General features: G+C 45.4%; 1 protein-coding gene across 12 annotated transcripts in view; it reads left to right on the top strand.

The window, feature by feature from the left end:
- Positions 1-17,048, top strand: part of Mtss1 (MTSS I-BAR domain containing 1) — a 154,757-nt gene that overhangs the window by 19,324 nt on the left and 118,385 nt on the right. For all 12 annotated transcript variants that reach the window (XM_048802093.1, XM_048802097.1, XM_015486454.2 and 9 more), the window contains exons 2-3: positions 4,476-4,537; positions 7,854-7,927. In XM_048802093.1, coding sequence (XP_048658050.1) covers positions 4,476-4,537; positions 7,854-7,927 — 136 coding nt within the window. The remainder of the gene's footprint in view (positions 1-4,475; positions 4,538-7,853; positions 7,928-17,048) is intronic.

The raw sequence follows: 17,048 nt of genomic DNA, 5'->3' as shown, positions 1-17,048 counted from the left end.
CTGAGTAGATGAACAGATACAGAAAAGGGGGTGCATCTACACAGAGCACTACTGCTCGGCTACAGAAAGAGCAACATGGTGAACCTGGAGAACGTTATGTTAAAAAAAAATAATCCAGGCACAGGAAGACCAGTATCGCATGACCTCAGTCACAGGTGGAGCCTCAAAAGCTGACCTCGCAAAAAGAGGTTTTCAGAGGTGCAGGTGGTTATCGAGGGGGGGCAGGGATGGGGAGATGGTGATCAAATGATATATAATTAGAATTAGGTGGGAGACAAAATGTCCAGAATAGGTAAATATAGAGACACAGAAGCCAGGGGCTGGAAGCCAGGGGCCGGGACGTGCTGGAGTGGTGGGGGGCAGGAATTGGGGACCATGGCCATGGCCACAGAGTTTCCATCCTGCCCTAGAGTGGACTGTGGGGATGGTGGTATGACTCTGTGAACGTACTAAGAACCAGTGGATTGTACACTTTAAATGGGTGGCTTGTGTGACATGGAATTTTATACAACAAAGCTGAATCAATTAATAAACAAATGAGCCCTTTATATGTATGACCTCATTTGTTTATTTATTGATTCAGCTTTGTTGTATAAAATTCCATGTCACACAAGCCACCCATTTAAAGTGTACAATCCACTGGTTCTTAGTACGTTCACAGAGTCATACCACCATCCCCACAGTCCACTCTAGGGCAGGATGGAAACTCTGTGGCCATGGCCATGGTCCCCAATTCCTGCCCCCCACCACTCCAGCACGTCCCGGCCCCTGGCTTCCAGCCCCTGGCTTCTGTGTCTCTATATTTACCTATTCTGGACATTTTGTCTCCCACCTAATTCTAATTATATATCATTTGATCACCATCTCCCCATCCCTGCCCCCCCTCGATAACCACCTGCACCTCTGAAAACCTCTTTTTGCGAGGTCAGCTTTTGAGGCTCCACCTGTGACTGAGGTCATGCGATACTGGTCTTCCTGTGCCTGGATTATTTTTTTTTAACATAACGTTCTCCAGGTTCACCATGTTGCTCTTTCTGTAGCCGAGCAGTAGTGCTCTGTGTAGATGCACCCCCTTTTCTGTATCTGTTCATCTACTCAGGGACACAGTCGATCCCATGTCCCAGCTATGGTGAATGGTGCCGCAGTAAACGTGGGATTGTGGACATCTCTTTGACACCTGTGTGGCTTCGTCTGTGCCTCACGCCGGCCCCGTGAAGGGATGATATCCCCACCCGCAGACTGAAAGGCCTGCCCAGCGATGCTCCCCGGGATTCGGTGCGGGAGATCAAACTCCCACATTTCTCTTCCTTGTTCCTTTCCCATGTTTTCAGTGCTTACTGATTGTCACTGTTGGTGAGGGGATGAAATCGTCCTAATGATTATCATTACAAGGAAAGGGGATCTGAGATGCCAAATGATTTCCCCAGTCAATTATAGTCAGGGCAGTGGGTAGAAATCAGGATGCGGTGCTCCCTGTCCAGGCCTTGGGCCAGCCTGGCATGTTCTCGGTGAGTGTGCCCTTAATCAGTACTGGTCATCTCAGCAGCCTCCTCTGGGGGTCCCTGGAGGGGTGATTGGGCCAGGAGGGCCTGTTCCTCATGTCCTTCTGCCTTGTAAAGATGACGGTGCCTTTGGCTGGAAGTAGGGCGGGGTTTCTGAACATGTTCAGGCTTTTCAGAGAGCTTCCTGACAGGTCTGTGGATCAGGAAACAGAGGGAACGGCTAGCTGAGGCCGTGGGGGACCTTGATGCTCTTGGGGATGCCGCCGCTGTCCCTCCAGCTAGAGCTCTCGAGGACTCCGATCTCAGCTTAACTCTTCAGTTACTTGGATGTAGAAGTGGAAGGCGTGTTCATCTGTGGGCTTGATAAGATGATAAGTGCATTAGCGCCAGGATTGGGACCCTCCTGCCTCTTGGTGGGCCTGGGACGGTGGCCTGAGCGCTCTCAAGGTTTTATTGAGCATAAGTTTATGCACAGTGCTGCTCTCAGGTTGCAGAAACCTGCAGGCCACAGACAGGGGACGGAGGCCATGTGATAACAGCACCTGTGGCAGGTGCTGGTTGACAGTTGCTCAGGTGCAGCTGCCAGAGGGCCTCCTCCAGGAGCCGGTCGGACAGGATTCAGCCCCAATGTGCACACCCTCGCTCAGTGTCTCGTGGGAATAACCTGAGACCTGTGCTTGGGCCAGGCAGGTCTCAGGTGCACAAATGCAGACCCGGTGGATGCAGCCTAGCCCCGTGTATGAAGCAGCTTCAGGGTTTGGGTGCACTGTGAATTCACCCAGGTTCACTGCTCTGGTTGGCAACACCTTTAACTTGATCTTACATTTTTTAAGAACAGCTTTATTGTTTTCATTAAAATAAAAACAAAAAGAAAACAGATGACCTGAACATAGAAGAAAGTACAAGAAGAAAGCCATACAGTGGTCCAGATTTTAGCTCCTGGAAATGACCCATTTTAATGTTTGATGAGACAGTTTATTAGATATCTCTGTGACCATTTCAGACAGAATTGATAGCTAGAGAAATACATAAATAGGTCATTTTACAATAAGGTGTTACTTCAGTGCATATTAATTTCCAAATAAAATAATATCTAATTCTACTTTCATTTGACAAAAGAAAATGAAGCTAAGTTTGTACTAGTCAGCGTTCTCTGGAGGAACAGAGCCAATAGGATGGGAGTATAATTATACAAGGGGCATTATTAGATTGACACACAGGATCAGAAGCTGGATAGTCCCACAATGACCATCCAGGGCTGGGGAGCTGGAGGAAGCAGTAGTTGCTCATCTAAGAAGCTGGAGCCTCAGAATAAGAAAGACCAGCCCGAGGCTGAAGGCCTAGAAGCTCCCTGGAGAGTCACTGGTGAGAGTCCAGGTTCCAAAGCTGAAGCAGCTAGAGTCTGATGTCCACAAGCCATGGCACCAGCAAAAAACCGCACCTGCACAAGAGTAATTGACCTTGCACACCCTGGTGGGCTTCTGGCCTCTTCTGTTCCATGTTCAGTCCCGGTCTCCAGGCTGTTGGATGGTGTGGTCCACATTTAGGACAGGCCTCCACCCTCAGTTTGCTGACCTCCTGCCAGTCTTCTCTGGAAACTCACTTGTAGACACACTCAGGGTGTTCTTTACTAATTTCTTAGGTGTCTCTCAATCCCATCAAGTTGACAGTCAAGATTAATCATCACAGAAGAAGTACTAAAAAAGAAAGAAAAGTTTAAAAAGTCGGAACTCCTGATGACTTCTTTCACCACAAGGAATTAGGTTTTCTGATGTCCCTGTGAGACAGTCGTTCTTGATGGTGGTGACTTTGGTCGGTCGCAGTTGTAGACAACTTTGATCGGGCTTCTGTGCTGGGAGAGGTGGTGAGGAGCTTCATTGTAGGTTTTTCCTCCTCCCCTTAAAACCCAAACCAAGGGGCGGCATGTTATTTGAACCTTATTGAGCTTCTTAAAATGTATCTTCTATTCTGCAACCGTAATCCCCTGAGCATTTGGTCTTAGTTCTTAAATGACTTGGTGCCACACACCACACCTTTAACCACAGTTTCCCCTTTTCTGGTTGTTTTTTGAGTCGCCTCTTGGGGAATTGCTTTTATCTCAATAGACATTTAGTGTATATGGGCAGGAGGTGTCGGACTGGGCTGTGGTTTGCCCTGGTCAGAGCTACACCTGCAGATTTGAGTTTGTGTCTGTGTACTGTACTCATAAGACCGAGGGAGACCCGATGGATTGTCTGTGGGATAGTGGGGGCAGGGTGTTCAGCAGGGTCCTCTTGTGCAGTGGGGTGGGATTTGTGTTTCGACTGTGAAAAGATGTCAGTGTGGAAGCAGAATTATCGATCTTCACTCCAAGGACTCCCAGAGGGTTAAAACTAGGGCTGCATGAACATCAGCGCAGGGTGTCTAACATAGGCTTTCCGGGGAGGGTGATGGGTTCCTTGTCGGCTGAGGGGCGCTGGGGAACCACCTGTTGCCATTTGGGTGCCAGCCGAGTGGCTATGTTTCAGTGACTTTCCAACCTTAAGATTCTGATAGTCTAATAATGCTTCCTGATGGCCACCTGTCCTGGGGGCGAGTCCCAGTCGCGCTGGTTCCCTTCTCCTTGCTGTTTGGGACAGAGGTGAGAGCAGCCAGGGCCATGTTGCATGAACAGGTAGCTCAGGATAGTGCCTTAAGTGTTCTGTGCATCTTAAACTGCACCCACCATCTCCTGGCTCACGTGCGTACGTGTTAGCTTCTGCCAGCTAGTTCTGGTCAGTGTCTGTAGCATTTGCAAGATGACAGGGACGGAGTACATTTTAACCCCCTCCTGGGGCAAGGCATGTATAGACAGCTGGGCAGCATGTCCTAGATCCTGCAAAGGAAGATCGCGTCCCTAGACCCTGCCCTGCGTACTTGGAATTGGGTGTTCTGTGCCTGTTGGAATGGGTGTCTGTCACAGTGTCACTTACTGATGGCTTTCTTTTGTTGCAGGGGAGCTATCCAGTTTGGGAAGACTTCATAAACAAGGCGGGAAAGCTGCAGTCCCAGCTGCGGTAAGTAGGAGCCAGGGCTCCGTGGAAGAGGACACTGTGCTTAGAGGAGGCTGCAGTTAGGGACCAACAGGCAGACTGGGGTTAATTTTGGAAGCATGACATCTAGAGAAGCGTGTAGTGGGCTCTGACTGGAGCAATACCATCCATTAGCCATGTGGCCGGCCCCGGCTTCCCATGTGTAGAATTGGACTCACCTGCCCTGCCTCAGGAAGTCGAGGGTCTGGCGTGTAAGGCAGCAATGGGCAACATTTATGTAGTGCTTATTGTATGCTAGGCACATGTCATCCTGTCTAAGTATCACAACCCTACAAGGTAAGTACCGTCATCAGTCGCATTTTACTGATGAGGAGATGGAGACGCAGACATGCTACTAGTAATGTCATGCCACTAGAAATGACAGAGCAGAGATTTGAGCTTGGGCAGTCAGGCTGTGTCCAAGTTCTCACCCCTCTTATGGCCTTTGCCCACGCAGTGTCTAGTTCTGTTTAGGTGAATGTCTGGACATAGCCCATCTACAGAGGCAGATGTGGACTAGTGATTGCCTGGGGTGAGGGGTGGAAAAGGAAATTGACTCTACAAATAACGTATTAAGAGGTGTCTTTTGTGGGTGCAGATGTTCTAAAATTGGGTTGTGGTGATAGTCGAGCAACTCTAAATTTACTAAAAGTCATTGAATCCTACACTTAAAAAGGGAGAATTTCATAGTATGCAAATTATGCCTTAGTAAAGCTGCCTGGAAAAGCAAACAAGATCTGCTGATCTGCTCTGGGAAGCTATTCTTATTGCCTGGTGTGCTGTTCCCATATCATGTGATACGATAGAAAATAGCATCTTGTTGAAACTCCACTGTTAGTTCAGTGCAGACAGGACTCTGTGTCTTGCGGGTACTCCATGAAGCAGGGAACATTTAAAAAAGGAGTTACTTGATGACCCCCATTCATAAAAGTTTTGGGTGGACAAGGATAGTTTGAGAACAGAGCAGGTCAGGAGGTGTTTTCTAGATTAAAGAGCCACCTGGATGACAGACAGATAAGGGAGGAATGGTGTGACATTCCTGGGCCTCTGTCTGAGCAGAGATTATTGTTCTGAGCTTTAGCAGTAAGACTGGAGGTTCCATGGCTCCCCTGTAGGGAGAACTGGGGAGGGGTGCATGTTTTCCCTTCCATCCCTGCAGCTTTGAGTCAGGGCCGGTGGCTGGGATTTGCAGTGACTCAAGTGGGCCTCCAGGTGCACGCTGGCCTCCAGAATATGGCGCCTCCTCCAGTTGTCCAGTCCTTTCCGATTTCTCTGCTTAAAAACTTGTAATTACATTCTGCTGATGCAACCTCCTTGGCTCGGAATTCAAGGTCTTCAGCTGAGGCTCTCGTCAGCCTCATCTCACTGAGCTCTGTCTACTCCCCCACCCGTCTCCACCAAGGCCACCATTTATTCCATCCTGTGGGAGCTCTCCTCCTGTATACAACATTGAAATACATTTTCCCCAACTTTTTCCTGTCTGGTCTCCTTTAATTTTCTGACCAGGAAGATGGTTCTGGTTCTCTTTTGTCAAGGAGGATGCTAGGGCTTAAAGCCTTGAACTCGTTAGCCATCTTGAATATGGCAAGCAAAACTTAATCTTACCCCATGGATACAAGGTATATCTTATAATTTTTAATGACATGTAAGCCTCTTTGTTATTTTGTCAAGCTGCTAGTCTATGGCTGAGTTTAACTTTCTGTGTTAAAGGAGAAAGACTGCAGAAGCAGCCTAGAGGCCTTGACGTGTTCAAGCTGGATCACTCCTTGCCGTTGGTGATTCCCTATTTACTCTGTGCCCTTAGAGAGGACCAAGAAGTTGTATGACAGTGTCAGAAAGTACAATATGACTGCCATTTAAAAGCTCTTAATTCCTCAAAATTGGCCATCATCCTAACTTTTCTGGGAGCCCCAGTGACTATAATATACAGGTCTCCCCCACAGTTGACTCTTGAGATTTGTATGATTGGCAATGAGTTGAATGAGAATAAATCAAAGCATGTGTCAAGTATTAGTTGCAAAACAGAATGAGGTATTTATAAATTCTAGGAGGCTTGATAAAGCTAACTTTTGGAGAGTTTGCATTTGATATCAACTCTTTGAAAAAGTATGTTTCAGAGTAGGTGTTTTTGTTGTTGTTGTTATTGTTATTTTGGTTTTCTGTGTGTGCATGTGCATATAATTATTATTGAGAATTAACGTATAGAGTTTTCTTGCTCTACTAGAAGTTATCAGACCTCATTTTGAAGTTTGGCTCTGAGGGACAACTCCCAGCACCTTCCATAAATCTTCTGTTTCATAGCCACGGTTGCTATGTTTTAAGGCCATTTCTCTCCTTTATCTTCCTTACTTTCTAGTCTTACTTTAGCAACTTTGCTTCCTTAGGAATGCTCAGTAGAGATTAGATTCATGCAAGAAATTCTTGAAGGTTAATACTGATCAGTTCAGTCATGAGGTCCTCGCTTGCAAGCTCTGGGCTTACTTGGAGCCTGTGGTACTGGCCCGTCCTTTTCACTACTCTTCCTCATGTGACAACTTAGGCCACAGTGCTGGGATCCAGTAGACCACACAGTACCCAAGAGGATGTTCAGAATCCAAAAAAGTTTCTAGGACAAAAAAATGAGAACAGTAAATTCTCCTCATTCTCAGCTTTTTGGAATTCGGAAGGCACAGTTGAAATTGCATCCTAAGGTCGAGGAAGCAAGACCTTGGTTTCATTTTAATTGGAATGCAGGGAGGAAAGTCGCACTGCCAGGGTCTTGGCTCATAGTAGTTTGAGCCGGGCCTGTGAGTCACGATGCTGGAACACAAGTCCCAGCTCCGGTGTAAACTAGTGATCTTCAAATTCCCTTTAGATCTGTGGCCTCGATTTCCTTTCTCTACTGTGAATTGTTGAACTCCATGGTTTCTTTCCAAGATTGAGTCCTTTGCCCAAATCACGTGTGTGTGGATCATTTGCCTAAAGTTGATTTCCCCTGCATCAGTTATATTTCTGATGATGTTTTTTTATTTCAGGTAGAAACACCTATCTTTTCCTTCTTTGTACAACTTTGCCTGGTAGTAATTCACAGGGGAAATGGAACGAGAAGAACCTCTTGGATTGATTGATGAGCGCTGAAGGAGCTGGACACTGTAGTGTGTAGGGAACGGTCAGGCTGAGTGGCCACGGGCGTCCATGCCCAGGGACCTGTTCCTCCTGGGAGGTTCCATTCTTTCTGTAGCAGCGATTGCAGCCTTTGAGCTGCAGTGAATTAGCCATGCTGAGCCCTCGCTCACGCTTTTGTTATCTGTTTGCATTTCAGGACAACCGTAGTAGCAGCAGCTGCCTTCTTGGACGCCTTTCAGAAAGTGGCTGACATGGCCACCAGCACACGAGGTAAGCAGATGGGAGGCTGCTGCCGAGCTCCCCGGATTCTGCACGTGGGCCCTTCCCTGGTGGCTCCATGAGAAGACACAGCTTAAGTGTTCACAGCTTAGCTGACTCATAGTTTTCTTTTAAAAAAAAATTCTGTGGGGTTACACATATTAGAAGTTGTACTAGTTCCCCAGATAATCAAGCACATGCGAAGAAGAATGAAAAATAAAGAAAAGGAAGCCCTGTTGCTACGCGGGGGGGCTGACGTGTGTTTTGGTCACTGTGTGCTGAACTGGCTGTGGAGTCTGCAGCTACACCCATTGATGACTTTGCTTTTCCCTGCTGATGGCTTGCGCTAGGGTTCTCCATGATCCCTGTGGAGTGGGGAGCGTGGACGTGATCAGTAGCCCCTTTTCTGCGTTCCCACCAAACAAGGAACCCTTGTACAATAGGTGCAGTATGCTGTGTGTGATCACCAGTGCGTGTGTCTCCTACATTTGACTGTGGGCCCTTTGAACTATCAACAGTGATAGTTTACATCGGAGACCCTACCCACCCCCCAAAATAAAGCCCAGAACAGAGTTGATGTTTAAAGTATGTCAGTTAAATCAGTGGACACAGGGAAGTATTTTGAAACAGACGTAATGGTTCCAATGAATACAAAGAGTCTGATCACGCGTGGGAGGTATAGGAAATGCCCTCTGCCCCATACCTCCATCTTCAGGGCTCAGCACTGCCAGCAACGTGTGACTCCCTGCTCTCGGCTCGGCTCCTGCCTTCTCCTTCTAGCACAGTGACTCTTCTTTCTGCCTCTTGCTTGCCTCGTCTTTCCTTTGTACTAACAGTACGTGCCTGTTCTCATCACTTGCACGGTGACATTGGGGAGTTTGGGAATTGCTCCCAGTCACTTGAGAGTTTAATTTCTCTGAAGCTTCCCCTGTGAGTTGCTCCAGTGCTTCTCAGTAGATGCCCATCTACCACGGGTACTTAATTAAATATTCCAATAAGTTTGCAGCACAGACACTGCTCATGCATTAAGAAACTCCCCCTCCTTTTATCACAGGACCACAAAAATCAATACCTTACTCTCCGTGTCCTGGAAGAGCTTGCAATTGAGTGGGGAAAGTGAGACATGTAAATAAAGAACGTCAGTGTGGAAGGAATCCGTGTGGTGTGGCGTGGTAGTGGTGGGAGAGGGGAGCACAAGGGGAGTATTCAGAAGGGGTAATTAACCTGGCTCTGGGAATTGGGGAGGTTTGCCCAGGGGAGGTGACAGTTCTCATTTCCAGGATGCCAAGAGAGTTTCTGAAGGTCCCCTCAGACAATGTGACGGAGACATCAGGGCTGTGGTGTCTTCATCTGGTCTGTTAGCTTGGTGTGGATCTTAACCAGTCTCATTTTAAAAGCCCATTTGGAAAATGATTACCTAGCTTATGTGTGTCTGTTGTAGAACTTCAATAAACGTAACTGGGAGAGATTTCACATGCAGGCTACTGTTGACCGCCGTGGGCGTGGCTGAGTCTGCCCAGTTGTTCTTCTAGCTCAGCAGGATTTGCAGCTTGGGTTTGTCAGCTGCTATCCATATCTTTCTAGAAGAGCCCCAGAATGTTCCATTTTTTTTTTTTTTTTTTTTTAAATGCTGCGCTACTATTTTGAAGAGCTTAGATACCTGGTATTGCATTTTTGAGGCTGAGATGCATGATGCTTTCATAGATTGCTGTTGAATTATTATAGATCCTGCAGAAGGACTAGAGAGACATCCCCTGATTATCCATAATTTCCTGTGGTAAGAACCTGAGTTTTTGAAGAAGCTGCTCCCAGGGTGGTTCTTGGTGGGAAGCTGGAGGGCCTGGAAATTCTCATGCCTCCCAGGGAGGAAAAACAGAGCAATTATTTGTGGGAAAAGAAACCAGAATAGACTCTGGTGGTGATAGGGGTAGAGGAGGAGTTTAGAGGTGATATATTTGATCAAAGACAAATCATGTCACAGTGAACAGACCCCAGCATTGACATAATTTTAAACTTTCGTTTGATTTCAGGTTGTTTTTCGCAATGCCAGAACACTGTGTTTAAAATCCATATACACTAATACTTTCCGTCAGCCTGGGAGTGTGGGAACTCTCGTAGGAACTGAAGAATGCATGGTTCAAGAAAGAAGGGCTGTTTTATAGAGATGATAAGAGAAATTCAAATGCACTTCTTGTATGTCAACAAGTGTCAGATGTGATTTGAAGTCAATTTTTAGTTAAAAGTGAAAAAATATAGAACACATTCTTTACTGTAAAGGCTTCAAATAACAAAGTATAGGCAGTAAAATCTATCCTCATCCCTCCCAGGGTTGGGTTTGGTGTCCTTCACAGACTTTTTTTGCATATCTCAACAAACACATCTGGGAGAAAAATAACAAAGTGCAGAATAATGTGTGGAATGATATATGCAGTAAGAGACATCTGTATGATCTCTTTTAGAAGTTAGCCCTTGGGAAACATCGTTCCAGGGCTTTTATTTCATACTACGTTGTAATTATCTATCCCTGCCAGTACCTGTAGGTCTACCTTGTGCTTTGTGGTGGACAGGTGGAATTTCAGTGTCTGGATGCAGCACACTTCAATTATTGTTCTGCTGATGGACATTTAGTTTACCTCCAGGTATTTGCCGTCACAGCTGTGCCAGTGTGAATGTCAGTGTGTACGGCTCAGTGTGATTATTTTTAATAGTGCGTGCATCACCAAGGAAATGATGAATCTGTAGAAAATGCTGCAAACTATTTTGGTCAGATGCAAGTTTGGGCTTAAGGACAGAACAGGTGGTAACTCTGAGTTGGCAGTATGATGTGTCCTCTGCTCAAAGAGTATCCTTAGTTCAGACTTTTTTTTTTTTCAACCTTTTTTTTTTTTCGAAGTTGTAGATGGACAGAATGCCCTTATTTTGTTTATTTTTATGGGGGGCTAAGGATCAAACCCAGTGCCTCACACATGCTAGGCAAGCCCTCTGCCGCTGAGCCACAGCCACAGCCCCAGTCCATGGTTTTGCGTACAGTCTATCAGTATATTTGTTTGAGTCCCTCTTGTCAGAAATGAGTCAATAATTGACTCAGTGGCATAGCAGAACTTCTTTCTTTCTGTCACTTAGGGCCTGCTGATCAGCCTCTGCCTCTGGTGACCACCATTCTACTCTCAATCCTGTGACCTCCATGTTTTTATATTCCATATATGAATGAGATCTCATGGTGATCATCTTTCTGTGCTTGGTTTATTGCAGTTAACATAATGACCTTCAGTTCCATCAATGCAAGTGATGGGGTTTTGTTTTTTTAATGGCCGAATAGTATTCTACTGTGAATATGTACCACAGTTTCTTTATCCATTTATCCATTGATGGGCATTTAGGTTTAATTGTGGTTCTGGGATGATGCATATTTAGTTTGTTTCCGTTTTTGACTATTGTGAATTGTGCTGCAGCAAACATGGGTGTGCAGATCTTCAATACTGGCTTCAGTAATTTAATTCCCACCAACAGGGTGTAAGGAAGTGCCCCCTTTTCTCTATCCTTGCCAACATTTGTTGTCTTTTGTCTTTCTAATAATAGTCCTTTATTTAAAATTTTTTTTTAGTTGTAGATGGACACAATACGTATTCTTTATTTTATTTTTATGTGGTGCTGAGGATCGAACCCGGTGCCTCCCACATGCAAGGTGAGCACTCTACCACTGAACTACAGCCCCAGCCCCACACTAGTCCTTCTTACTGGAGCGAAGTGACATTGTGGTTTTGATTTGCATTTCTTGGATGAGGAGTGATGTTGAGCATTTTTTTTTCATATACCTGTTGGCCATTTGCATGTTTTTGCAGTTATTCTTAAGGTGTGTCTTTTTGGACAGGTGTCCAGAATTTCAAGCTTTCAGGTTTCTGGTTTCCAAAATAATAGTGTTTTGTATTGTTTCCCAAAGGAAAATTCTTTGAATGGTTTTTGTCAAAGGTTTAGCGAATTTTTTGCACTAGTTATTAGTAAAATTTACTTAGGAAAAACTTTTAAAATGAGTCAAAGGGCAGAATCAGATCTAGGCATTATATACCTATTGTTAAACAGAATGTAGAAATAGGTAAGAACTGTATTTTGTCCATTGTTTTTTTTTTTTTAAATTTATTTTTTGCTTTTTTGATACTGGGCATTGAACCCAGGGGTGCTTACCCACTGAGCCACATCCCCAGTCCTTTAAAAGGAAGGTCCCCCTTTTCTCTGTCAATTCTCAATTATTGTTCTGCTGATGGACATTTAGTTTACCTCCAGGCATTTGCCATCACAGCTGTGCCAGGGTGAATGTCAGTGTGTACTGCTTAGTGTGATTATTTTTAATAGTGCATGCATCACCAAGGAAATGATGAATCTGTAGAAAATGCTGCAAACTATTTTGGTCAGATGCAAGTTTGAGCAATTTTTTCTTGTTGTTGAGTCAGGGTCTCACTAAGTTGCTTAGGGCCTCACTAAGCTGCTGAGGCTGACTTTGAACTGACGATCCTCCTACCTTAGCCTCCCAAGCCAGTGCTGGCATTATAGATGTGCCCATCTGTTCATTGATTTTAAATGAAAAATATAAGCTGGCTATTATCATATATATATATATTGTGATTAATAATTAAGCTATAATGGAATTAGAGTTGGTTAGCACTGGACATAGTTCCCTATTTTGTTGGAAGACCACTTTAGAATGAATATATAATTTGTGTTAAATATGAAAGTACATCTTTTTTTCTGGATTATTGGTTACAAAAAAATTAGTTTTTAGTTATTCATAATGTATAGAATCCCAGAATTTGTGGATCAGGGTCTCTGTTACATGGCCTGTCTTAGGAGTGGAGAAATATTTGGACTGACTGGTGTCCATTTACCTGGGTTATTTTAAAAAATAAGGAAAAAATAAAAGAGAAATTGAGGAAATTAGAAAGGCCTCTTATGTGTCTGGTCCTTGGCAGAGATGACCTGTGTGGGGAATTCAGTGGTTGCGCCTGTGGCCTGGCCTCCAGGGACCTGTTTCGTGGGAGCCAGGCACGCGGCAGATTGCCTGTTAGTCAGCACTGGCCCTTCATGGCCACTGTGTCACTTGGCTTGTGTCAGCAAGGGACTTTCACCAGTGTGGTGTGACTTTCATTTCTGATGCCCCAGTGAGCCTCTGGAATTGCTTCATGGCTTTGAAAAACCATCTTGGGAATGTGCAGATGGTGACACACCAGACCCCCGGAGGGAATTGAAGGTGCTGGGAGGAGGGACGTGGACCCCGGGCAGTCCAGAGCATCATTGTTTTAAAACATAAGCATGGAGTTAATTCTGAAAATCACGAACGATAACCCTTCTTGAGTATTGGCTTGGACTAGGCTTTATTCGGAGTGGTTTATAAATCCAGATGCCTTATCAGCCCTGGTTCCTGATTTTAAATGTAGCTTTGGGCCCGCGAGACACGTTAAATATGGATGAAGCCGGACAGTATGATTTTCCTGTTCCCCATTGTCCTGGGACCTTCCTTCCTTGCCCTGGGAGGAAGCACTGTTCACCAGAGGAAGGTGGAAGGAGGGGTTGGGAAAGGAGTACAGAGTAGGGATGGGTGTTTGGGTGGTTTGGTCTCTCCCACCTGGGTGGGCGCGTGAGGAGGGTGGTGAGTGGAGCTGGAGCTGTGAGACCGCGTTGGGGGCCCGACTGTTAGATGTGCGCTTACTTGGTGAGCCTGGGTCACCGGGGCTGGCAAAGGAGACCGTTGTGCCTTATGTTGGGTAAAGCAGACATGGTCCTTAAAGCGCCCTGTGTCTTCAGTGTATGTTGGGTATTTTTAGCATGGATTTTGTGAAATGCCACGTTCTGCAGATCTGACAGTGTACATCATCACTCACGAAGTTGTCTTTCAAGTACACATTTTCAGGGCCCTGCCTCACACCAGGGGAGTCAGAATAATTGGATGGGACCGGAACCTCTGATGTTTAAAAGCTTCCCAGGAGGTCTTCTCCTGGGGGTTTGTTTTGCCGTCAGGTAAGGCCTCTTGCCATCTTGCCATAGCTCACCTGTCCAATGACATCTCTGCCGGTTGCCGGCAGTTCCACCCACAAACAGCTGGCTCTGCTCCTGACCCTTAAAACCTTTGATCCGTTCTGCTTGCATGAGTGCATTCCAGACCCTGGATGCCCTTTCCGGCCACTCTGTGCCCCTGGATATGTTTGAGGATCTGCTGTTCCGAGAGCAGTTTGAGAGCCACAGCACGTGGAAAGCTGTCTTCTCCACAGGAAGTACCCAGGGTCCTTCCTCGGGGCCTTTGTGGCCCACAAAGGGTTTTGCCTTCCTCTGCATCTTCCCTCCGGTCAGTGAATGCTACAGAGCAGATGCCTGTGTCCCCCTCCTTTCTAAAGAATCCACATTCTCAAATGCTTAGTGTCTGGCATTTAGCAGGGGGCAAATGTTGCCTGTTAAATGAATGGCCACATGCATGCAGTAGCTTCCACACTTGGGGCCCTGGGTGGGTCCTGGTGAGGAAGCCTGGCCCCTGTGGGAGCAGGAGGCTGCTGGGATGGTCTTGGCCAGATTCTACTTGGGAGTTCAGAATTGGAACCCTGGTCAACTCTCCTGAGGTCTCCAGTGGGACGTGTGACCCTATATGTCCCCATGGCTGAAGGAGGGCCCTGCTCCTCTGGGAGAAGCTCATGGGAAGGAGCAGGTGGGTGAAAGGCAGCCATCTGCACGTGGCCAGGTGGGGAGTGGGAGGGAATGTTCCCTTCCAGGGGACAAGGTGCCAGGAAGAGGTTTTGAAGCTCCAGCCAAACTGGTCTTGTTTATCCCCAAGTTTTATTTTAACCAGATTGTTTAACTGGACTTCACTGGTCTGTAACTCCTGGATTGATTGATTCCTGTGTTTCAGTTCAGGTGATCAGAGCCTTAGGATTTCTGCCTACGAAGCTTTTCACACTCAAACTGAAAAGAAATTTTTTTTTATTAAAAAAAAATAATTAAGGTGCCTATGTGTAGGATTAGGAATGAATATTCTTTGACTATTACCTTAAAGCAATGTGATCAGATTCTTTCATTTGGTTAAAAGGTATAATCTGCGCTCTGCCAACCTTGACTGTAGATCATGTGTTCCTTTAGCCTGGCCTGCTTCCTCGTTATTTTTAGTTATTGTCCTTAGGATTCTCACAGGAAGGAATCTAAGAGTGTTTGAGAAACAAGTTCAATTGTCATTTTTCTTGAAGAGCCAAGCTTTCTGGTTCAAAAGACTTAAGGGTAGTATATTAATTTTTCTGATACTCTTGACTCTGCTTAGGGCTTTATAACATAACACGAGAAATATGAGCAAGAGGAACCTAGCAGAAATCATCTCTTGAAGCCCAGAGAAGGAGCAGTTTTATGAGAAAGTGGCTGGGGGGTCATTTGACCTAGCGCCTGCATGTCGCTGTCATGAGGACTCTTGAGCTCCAATTTCCTAGAACCTGGCGCATCACAGGTGCCCAAGAAACTATTGCTGATCTGTTAAATTTGTTAAAATGAAGCACATTATGGTTTGCTTGTAGAGGAATGGGCCAGCAACTGAATTTTCTTTTTAAATTTTTTTTTGGTTGTTGATAAACGTTTATTTCATTTACTTATATGTGGTGCTGAGAATCGAACCCAGTGCATCACACATGCCAGGCAAGTGTGCTACCACTGAGCCCCAGCCCTAGCCCCACCAAGCACCTGAATTTTCTGATATTTTAAAATCTGGATCTAGGCATGCTGGATTGAAAATGACCCAGGAAACTCTCTTAAGTTTCAGGTTTGGGGTTTTGAACTTGAACTCTTCATGTGCATTAAGCTGAGGAAGCCTTCAACACACTTTGCCGTGCTCGTAGTTATGCTTTGAGAAGTCTCGTTGCTATATTGTAGGTAGGTGTGGGAAGTCAGAACAAAGTTGAAAAACCTAAGAAATAGGAAAATTGGCTGAGCAAAGACAAAGCATTTCCCTTTTCTCCTGTCCTTCTTGTTTAGCTTTGAACTGTAGGTCCTATGCCAGGACTTCACAGCCCTGTGTGCTTAGTTGACACAAGGCCGCCTCTTAGTCTGGGCCAGGCCTGTTCTGTACATAGAATTTTATTTGATAATAGAAGTATTCTACATGTGTGCTACCCAGGATGTAGCCACAGGTCACATGTGGCTGTTGAGCACTTGAAATGTGGCTAATGTGTCTGAAGAACTGAATTAAAAAAAATCTTTTTCTAGTTGTATATGGACTCAATGCCTTTATTTATTTTATGTGGTGCTAGGATCCAACCCAGTACCTCACACTTGCTAGGCAAGTGCTCTACCACTGAGCTACAACTCCAGCCCAGAACTGAATTTTTTTAAAATGATTTTTTAGTTGCAGATAGACACAATATCTTTATTTTATTTATTTATTTTTATGTGTGCAGAGGATCGAACCCAGTGCCTAACATGTGCTAGACAAGCACTCTACCACTGAGCCACAACCTCAGCCCTGAAAAACTGAATTTTTAATTTAAAAAAATTTCCGCTGACTTCACCTAGCCACATGGAGTAGTGGTTCTTGTGTTACGGGGTCTAAGGAATATAACTGTTCTTATAGGAAGGCTTGTTCTGCCTTCATGTAAACATGATGTTTTATGAGTCATCTGACTTATGCTGTTCTATATTAGAAAGCTTCGTTGAGGGCTTCCTGTGCACCTGTGGCTCTGGGAATGTGAAGATCAGTTAAGTCGAGGCCTGGAGTGAGTGGGTGATGGAGGCTGTGGCCTCCATTACCGAGAGGAGAGGTACCTGTGGATGTAATCACAGTTCCAAACAATGAATGCTCCTCCCCTTCTTTTAACGTTAGGTCCACTTAATGCATCCTTTGTGGACAATATATTCTTTCTAAGGGGGTGAAAATTGGTTCCTGTGGAGGGTTGAACATCTGTGATCAGGAAATTTGAAAACCAGAAACACTACAAACTAAAACTTTTTGAGTGTCAGCATGATGGCCCAGTGCTAGATTCCATATCACGAAACTTTGTCTCCTGCACAAAGTGACTAAAAGATTGTGTAAAATCACATTCAGGTTATGTGCCTTAAGGCCTTTATGAACCATAAATGAGTTTTGTGCTTGGGCTCCATTCCCATCCCCAAGATATCT

The sequence above is a fragment of the Marmota marmota genome, unplaced genomic scaffold, assembly GCF_001458135.2.
Source record: "Marmota marmota marmota unplaced genomic scaffold, marMar, whole genome shotgun sequence".
NCBI classification, from domain to species: Eukaryota; Metazoa; Chordata; class Mammalia; order Rodentia; family Sciuridae; genus Marmota; species Marmota marmota.
This window is presented reverse-complemented; position numbering and strand designations above follow the sequence as displayed.